This window comes from Macrobrachium rosenbergii, chromosome 41, assembly GCF_040412425.1.
Source record: "Macrobrachium rosenbergii isolate ZJJX-2024 chromosome 41, ASM4041242v1, whole genome shotgun sequence".
In the NCBI taxonomy this organism is placed as follows: domain Eukaryota; kingdom Metazoa; phylum Arthropoda; class Malacostraca; order Decapoda; family Palaemonidae; genus Macrobrachium; species Macrobrachium rosenbergii.
The window spans coordinates 51,304,577-51,312,366 of record NC_089781.1 but is presented as its reverse complement, the minus strand read 5'-3'; the positions used below and the strand labels follow the sequence as shown (position 1 = coordinate 51,312,366).

At 37.3% G+C, this 7,790-nt stretch overlaps 1 protein-coding gene across 1 annotated transcript; it reads left to right on the top strand.

Annotated features, from left to right (window-relative positions):
• Nucleotides 1-1,983: 1,983 nt before the first annotated feature.
• On the top strand, nt 1,984-2,880 carry LOC136827165 (keratin-associated protein 10-11-like). Its single transcript, XM_067084934.1, has one exon. The coding sequence runs from the start codon at nt 1,984-1,986 to the stop codon at nt 2,878-2,880; it is 897 nt and encodes a 298-aa protein (XP_066941035.1).
• Nucleotides 2,881-7,790: the final 4,910 nt, after the last annotated feature.

The window sequence follows — 7,790 nt, the reverse complement described above, 5'->3', positions numbered from 1 at the left end:
AAGTCTGTTTGTGTTATTTATTTTATCTTTCCTGTTCTTTATTGATTGTGTTTGCTTGTAGTTCGTTATTATAAAAGATTTGATCTTGGGAAAGAAAAAATGCGAAGGTATATAATGATGAAAGGGAGATGGAGATGGGTTGTACATGTCCTTTTCTTTTGCACAAACCCCTGGGAGAATACCATATATCATTGTCAGCTGGCTCTTGTGGAGACCAGAAGAGTTGGAAGACCCAGACCTGCTTGGATGAGAAGTGTGAGAAAGGTGGCTGAAGAAAAAGAGTGATTCGTGGAAGGTAAATCACAGAAAGATGTGAGTAGCAGAATTTCACAAAGGCTCTTTTGGATCATGTGGTGTTGAGAATATGAGAATATATATATATATATATATATATATATATATATATATATATATATATATATATATATATATATATATATATATATATATATATATATATATATATTATTGAGAATATATATATATATATATATATATATATATATATATATATATATATATATATATATATATATATATATGTTATATATATATATATATATCTCACCAGAGTCAAAATGCCGTGTGTTAATATGTTGTAACTGTCAACATGTCACCAGAGTAAAAATGCTGTGTTTCAATATGTTGTCACTGTCAAAATGCCATGTGTCAATATGATGCCAATGTCAAAATTTCACCAAAGTCAAAATGCCATGTGTCAATATGTTGTCACTGTCAAAATGCCATGTGTCAATATGTTGTCACTGTCAAAATATTGCCAGAATAAAAATGCTGTGTGTTAATATGTTGTCACCATCAATATGCTGTGTGTCAATATGTTGTCACTGTCAAAATGCTGTGTCAATATGTTGCCACTGTCAAAATGCTGTATGTCAATATGTTGTCACTGTCAACATGCCATGTGTCAATATGTCGTCACTGTGAAAATGTCGCCAAAGTTAAAATGCCGTGTATCAATATGTTGTCACTGTCAAAATGTCGCCAAAGTTAAAGTGCCGTGTGTTAATCTGTTGTCACCGTCTGAATACCGTGTGTCAATATGTTGTCACCGTCAAAATGTCACCAGAGTAAAAACGCCATGTTTCAATATGTTGTCACTGTCAAAATGCCATGTGTCAAATATGTCGTCAATGTTAAAGTTTCACCAAAGTCAAAATGCCGTGTGTCAATATGTTGTCACTGTCAAAATGTCGCCAAAGTTAAAATGCCATATGTTAATAAGTTGTCACTGTCAAAATGCCGTGTGTCAATATGTTGTCACTGTCAAAATATTGCCAGAGTAAAAATGCTGTGTGTTAATATGTTGTCACTGTCAAAATGTTGTGTGTCACGATGTTGTCACTGTCAAAATGCTGTGTGTCAATATGTTGTCACTGTCAAATGCCGTGTGTCAATATGTTGTCACTGTCAAAATGCCATGTGTGAATATATTGTTACTGTCAACATGCCATGTGTCAATATGTCGTCACTGTCAAAACGTCGCCAGAGTAAAAATGCTGTTTCAATATGTTGTCACTGTCAAAATGCCATGTGTCAATATGTCTTCAATGTGAAAATGTCGCCAAAGTCAAAATGCCTTGTGTCAATATGTTGTCACTGTCAAAATGTTGCCAAGGTTAAAATGCTGTATGTTAATGCGTTGCCACTGTCAAAATGCTGTGTGTCAATATGTTGTCACTGTCAAAATGTCGCCGGAGTAAAAATGCAGTGTTTCAATATGTTGTCGCTGTCAAAATGCCATATGTCAATATGTCGTCAATGTGAAAATGTTGCCAAAGTCAAAACACCATGCATCAATATGTTGTCACTGTCAAAATGTTGCCAGAGTCAAAATGCCTTGTGTCAATATGTTGTCACTGTCAAAATGTTGCCAGAATTAAAATGCTGTGTGTTAATATGTTGTCACTGTCAAAATGGCATGTGTCAATATGTTGTCACTGTCAAAATGTCGCCAGAGTAAAAATGCCGTGTTTCAATATGTTGTCACCATCAAAATGCCATGTGTCAATATGTCGTCACTGTCAAAATGTTGGCAAAATCAAAATGCCGTGTGTCAATATGTCGTCACTGTCAAAATGTTGCCAAAGTCATGATGCCATGTGTAAATATCATCACTGTCAAAATGTTGTCAAAGTCAAAATGCCGTGTGTCAATGTGTCGTCACTGTCAAAATGTCGCCAAAGTTACAATGCCATGTGTCAATATGTCGTCATTGTCAAAATGTTCCCAACGTCAAAATACCTTGTGTCATTATGTCGTCACTGTCAAAATGTTGGCAAAGTCAAAATGCCATGTGTCATTACGCCATCACTGTCAAAATGTTGCCAAAGTCAAAATGCCGTGTGTCAATATGTCGTCACTGTCAAAATATCGCCGAAGTCAAAATGCCGTTTGTCAATGTGTCGTCACTGCCAAAATGTCGCCAAAGTTAAAATGCTGTGTGTCAATATGTCACCACTGTCAAAATGTTGGCAAAGTCAAAATCACGTGTGTCAATATGTCGTCACTGTCAAAATGTTGGCAAAGTCAAAATGCCATGTGTCAGTCTGTAGTCACTGTCAAAATGTTGCCAAAGTCAAAATGCCGTGTGTCAATATGTCGTCACTATCAAAATGTTGGCAAAGTCAAAATGCCATGTGTCAATATGTCGTCACTGTCATAATATTCTCAAAGTCAAAATGCCATGTGCCAATGTGTTGTCACTGTCAAAATGTTGGTAAAATCAAAAAGCCGTGTGTCAACATGTCGACAGTCAAAATGTCACCAAGGTCAAATTGCCGTGTGTCAATATGTTGTCACTGTCAAAATGTTGGCAAAGTCAAAAGGCTGTGTGTCAATATGTTGTCACTGTCAAAATGATGGCAAAGTCAAAATACCATGTGTCAATGTGTCATCACTGTCAAAATGTCGGCAAAGAAAAATGCCGTGTGTCAATGTGTTGACACTGTCTAAATCTTCCCAAACTCAAAATGCCGTGTGTCAATATGTTGTCACTGTCAAAATATTGGCAAAGCCAAAATGCCTTGTGTCAATATGTTGTCACTGTCCAAATGTTGGCAAAGTCAAATGCCGTATGTCAATATGCCGTCACTGTCAAAATGTTGGCAAAGTCAAAATGCCATATGTCAATATGTTGTCACTGTAAAAATGTTGGCAAAGTCAAAATGCTGTTTGTCAATATGTTGTCACTGTCATAATGTCGCCAAAGTTAAAATACTGTGTGTCAATATGTTGTCACTGTCAAAATGTTGGCAAAGTCAAAATGCTGTGTGTAAATGTGTCATCACTGTCAAAATGTTGGCAAAGTTATAATTCCACGTGTCAATGTGTCATCACTGTCAAAATGTTGGCATAGTCAAAATGCCGTGTGTCAATATGCCGTCACTGTTAAAATGTTGGCAAAGTCAAAATGCCATGTGTCAGTATGCCATCACTGTCAAAATGTCGGCAAAGTTAAAATGCCGTGTGTCGATGTGTCATCACTGTTAAAATGTTGGCAAAGTCGAAATGCCATGTGTCAATGTGTTGTCACTGTCAAAATGTCGCCAAAGTTAAAATGCTGCGTGTCAGTGTGTTGTCACTGTCAAAATGCTGGCAAAGTTAAAATGCCGTGTGTCAATGTGTCATCATTGTCAAAATGTTCCCAAAATTAAAATGCTGTGTGTCAATATGTCGTCACTGTCAAAATGTTGCCAAAGTCAAAATGCTGTGTGTCAATGTGTTGTCAAAGTTAAAATGCAGCATGTCAATGTGTTGTCACTGTCAAAATGTTGGCAAAGTCAAAATGCCATGTGTCAAAATGTCATCACTGTCAAAATGTTGGCATAGTCAAAAGACTGTTTGTCAATATGTCATCACTGTCAAAATGTTGGCAAAGTCAAAATGCCATGTGTCATTGTGTCACCACTGTCAAAATGTTCCCAAAGTTAAAATGCCATGTGTCAGTATTTCGTCACTGTCAAAATGTTGGCAAAGTCAAAATGCGGTGTGTCAATATGTCATCACTGTCAAAATGTTGACATAGTCAAAATGCTGTGTGTAAATGTGTCATCGCTGTCAAAATGTTGGCAAAGTCAAAATCCCGTGTGTCAATATGTCATCACGGTCAAAATGTTGGCAAAGTCAAAATGCCATGTTTCAATATGTTGTCACTGCCAAAATGTTGGACAAGTGAAAATACCATGTGTCAATATCTTGTCACTGTCAAAATGTTGCCAAGGTCAAAGTGCTGTTTATCAATATGTTGTCACTGTCAAAATGTTGGCAAAGTCAAAATGCTGCATATCAATTTGTCGTCACTGTCAAAATATCAGCAAAGTTATAATGCCGTATGTCAATGTTTCATCACCCTCAAAATGCTGGCAAAGCCAAAATGCCATGTGTCAGTATGTCGCTACTGTCAAAATGTTGCCAAAGTCAAAATGCCGTGTGTCAATATGTCGTCACTGTCAAAATATCGCCGAAGTCAAAATGCCGTTTGTCAATGTGTCGTCACTGCCAAAATGTCGCCAAAGTTAAAATGCTGTGTGTCAATATGTCATCATTGTCAAAATGTTGGGAAAGTCAAAATCACGTGTGTCAATATGCTGTCACTGTCAAAATGTTGGCAAAGTCAAAATGCTGTGTGTCAATCTGTCGTCACTGTCAAAATGTTGCCAAAGTCAAAATGCCAATCAATATGTCGTCACTGACAAAATGTTGGCAAAGTCAAAATGTTAATATGTCGTCACTGTCATAATATTCTCAAAGTTAAAATGCCATGTGTCAATGTGTTTTCACTGTCAAAATGTTGGTAAAATCAAAATGCCGTGTGTCAACGTGTCGACAGTCAAATGTCACCAAGGTCAAATTGTCATATGTTGTCACTGTCAAAATGTTGGCAAAGTCAAAATGCCATGTGTCAATATGTTGTCACTGTCAAAATGATGGCAAAGTCAAAATACCATGTGTCAATGTGTCATCACTGTCAAAATGTTGGCAAAGAAAAATGCCGTGTGTCAATGTGTTGACACTGTCAAATGTTCCCAAACTCAAAATGCCGTGTGTCAATATGTTGTCACTGGCAAAATATTGGCAAAGCCAAAATGCCTTGTGTCAATATGTTGTCACTGTCCAAATGTTGGCAAAGTCAAAATGCCACATGTCAATATGTTGTCACTGTCAAAATGTTGGCAAAGTCAAAATGCCATATGTCAATATGTTGTCACTGTAAAAATGTTGGCAAAGTCAAAATGCTGTTTGTCAACATGTTGTCACTGTCATAACGTCGCCAAAGTTAAAATACCGTGTGTCAATATGTTGTCACTGTCAAAATGTTGGCAAAGTCAAAATGCTGTGTGTAAATGTGTCATCACTGTCAAAATGTTGGCAAAGTTATAATTCCACGTGTCAATGTGTCATCACTGTCAAAATGTTGGCATAGTCAAAATGCCGTGTGTCAATATGCCGTCACTGTTAAAATGTTGGCAAAGTCAAAATGCCATGTGTCAGTATGCCATCACTGTCAAAATGTTGGCAAAGTTAAAATGCCGTGTGTCGATGTGTCATCACTGTTAAAATGTTGGCAAAGTCGAAATGCCATGTGTCAATGTGCTGTCACTGTCAAAATGTCGCCAAAGTTAAAATGCTGCGTGTCAGTATGTTGTCACTGTCAAAATGTTGGCAAAGTTAAAATGCCGTGTGTCAATGTGTCATCATTGTCAAAATGTTCCCAAAATTAAAATGCTGTGTGTCAATATGTCGTCACTGTCAAAATGTTGCCAAAGTCAAAATGCTGTGTCAATGTGTTGTCAAAAATGCAGCATGTCAATGTGTTGTCACTGTCAAAATGTTGGCAAAGTCAAAATGCCATGTGTCAAAATGTCATCACTGTCAAAATGTTGGCATAGTCAAAAGACTGTTTGTCAATATGTCATCACTGTCAAAATGTTGGCAAAGTCAAAATGCCATGTGTCATTGTGTCACCACTGTCAAAATGTTCCCAAAGTTAAAATGCCATGTGTCAGTATTTCGTCACTGTCAAAATGTTGGCAAAGTCAAAATGCTGTGTGTCAATATGTCATCACTGTCAAAATGTTGGCATAGTCAAAATGCTGTGTGTAAATATGTCATCACTGTCAAAATGTTGGCAAAGTCAAAATGCCCGTGTGTCAATATGTCATCACTGGTCAAAATGTTGGCAAAGTCAAAATGCCATGTTTCAATATGTTGTCACTGTCAAAATGTTGGACAAGTGAAAATACCATGTGTCAATATCTTGTCACTGTCAAAATGTTGCCAAAGGTCAAAGTGCTGTTTATCAATATGTTGTCACTGTCAAAATGTTGGCAAAGTCAAAATGCTGCATATCAATTTGTCGTCACTGTCAAAATATCAGCAAATAATGCCGTATGTCAATGTTTCATCACCCTCAAAATGCTGGCAAAGCCAAAATGCCATGTGTCAGTATGTCGCTACTGTCAAAATGTTGGCAAAGTTAAAATGTCGCATGTTAATATGTTGCCACCATCAAAATGCTGGGCGTCAATATGTCATCATTGTCAAAATGTTGGGAAAGTCAAAATGCCGTGTATCAATAAGCTGTCACTGTCAAAATGTTAGCAAAGTCAAAATGCTGTGTGTCAATATGTCGTCACGGTCAAAATATTGCCAGAGTCAAAATGCCAATATGTTGACACTGTCAAAATGTTACTAAAGTTAAATGCCATGTGTCAATGTGTTTTCACTGTCAAAATATTGGCAAAGTCAAAATGCCGTGTGTCAATGTGTCGTCATGGTCAAAATGTCGGCAAAGTTATAATGCCATGTGTCAATATGTCATCACTGTCAAAATGTTGGCATAGTCAAAATGCCATGTGTCAATGTGTCATCACTGTCAAAATGTTGGCATAGTCAAAATGCCATGTGTCAATATGTTGTCACTGTCAATATGTTGGCAAAGTCAAAATGCTGTGTGTCAATGTGTCATCACTGGCAAAATGTTGCCAAAGTCAAAATGCTGTGTGTCAATGTGTCATCACTGTCAAAATGTCGGCAAATTTAAAATGCCACATGTCAATGTGTTGTCACTGTCAAAATGTTGCCAAAGTCAAAATGCCATATGTCAATGTGTCGTCACTGTCAAAATGTCGCCAAAGTTAAAATGCTGTGTGTCAATATGTCGTCACTGTCAAAATGCCATGTGTCAATATGTCGTCACTGTCAAAATGTTGGCAAAGTCAAAATGCTGTGTGTCAATGTGTCGTCACTGTCAAAATGTCGGCAAAGTAAAAATGCCGTGTGTCAATGTGTTGTCACTGTCAAAATGTTGGCAAAGCCAAATGCTGTGTGTCAATATGTCGTCACTGTCAAAATGTTGGCAAAGTTAAAATGCCGTGTCAATATGTCATCACTGTCAAAATGTTGGCAAAGTCAAAATGCCGTGTATCAATATGTCGTCACTGTCAAAATGTTGGCAAAGTCAAAATGCTGTGTGTCAATATGTCGTCGTCACTGCCAAAATGCTGGCAAAGTCAAAATGCTGTGTGTCAATGTGTCGTCACTGTCAAAATGTTGGCAAAGTTAAAATGCTGTGTGTCAATATGGCGTCACTGTCAAAATGTTGCCAAAGTTAAAATGCTGTGTGTCAGTATGTCGTTACTGTCAAAATGTTGTCAAAGTCAAAACGCCACGTGTCAGTATGTAGTCACTGTCAAAATGTTGGCAAAGTCAAAATGCTGTGTGTCAGTATGTCGTCACTGTCAAAATGTTGGCAAAGTCAAAATGCTGTG

Bases quoted from the DNA above. Each gene is read 5' to 3' on its own strand.
- LOC136827165 (XM_067084934.1), top strand. From the start codon at position 1,984: ATGCCGTGTTTCAATATGTTGTCACCATCAAAATGCCATGTGTCAATA.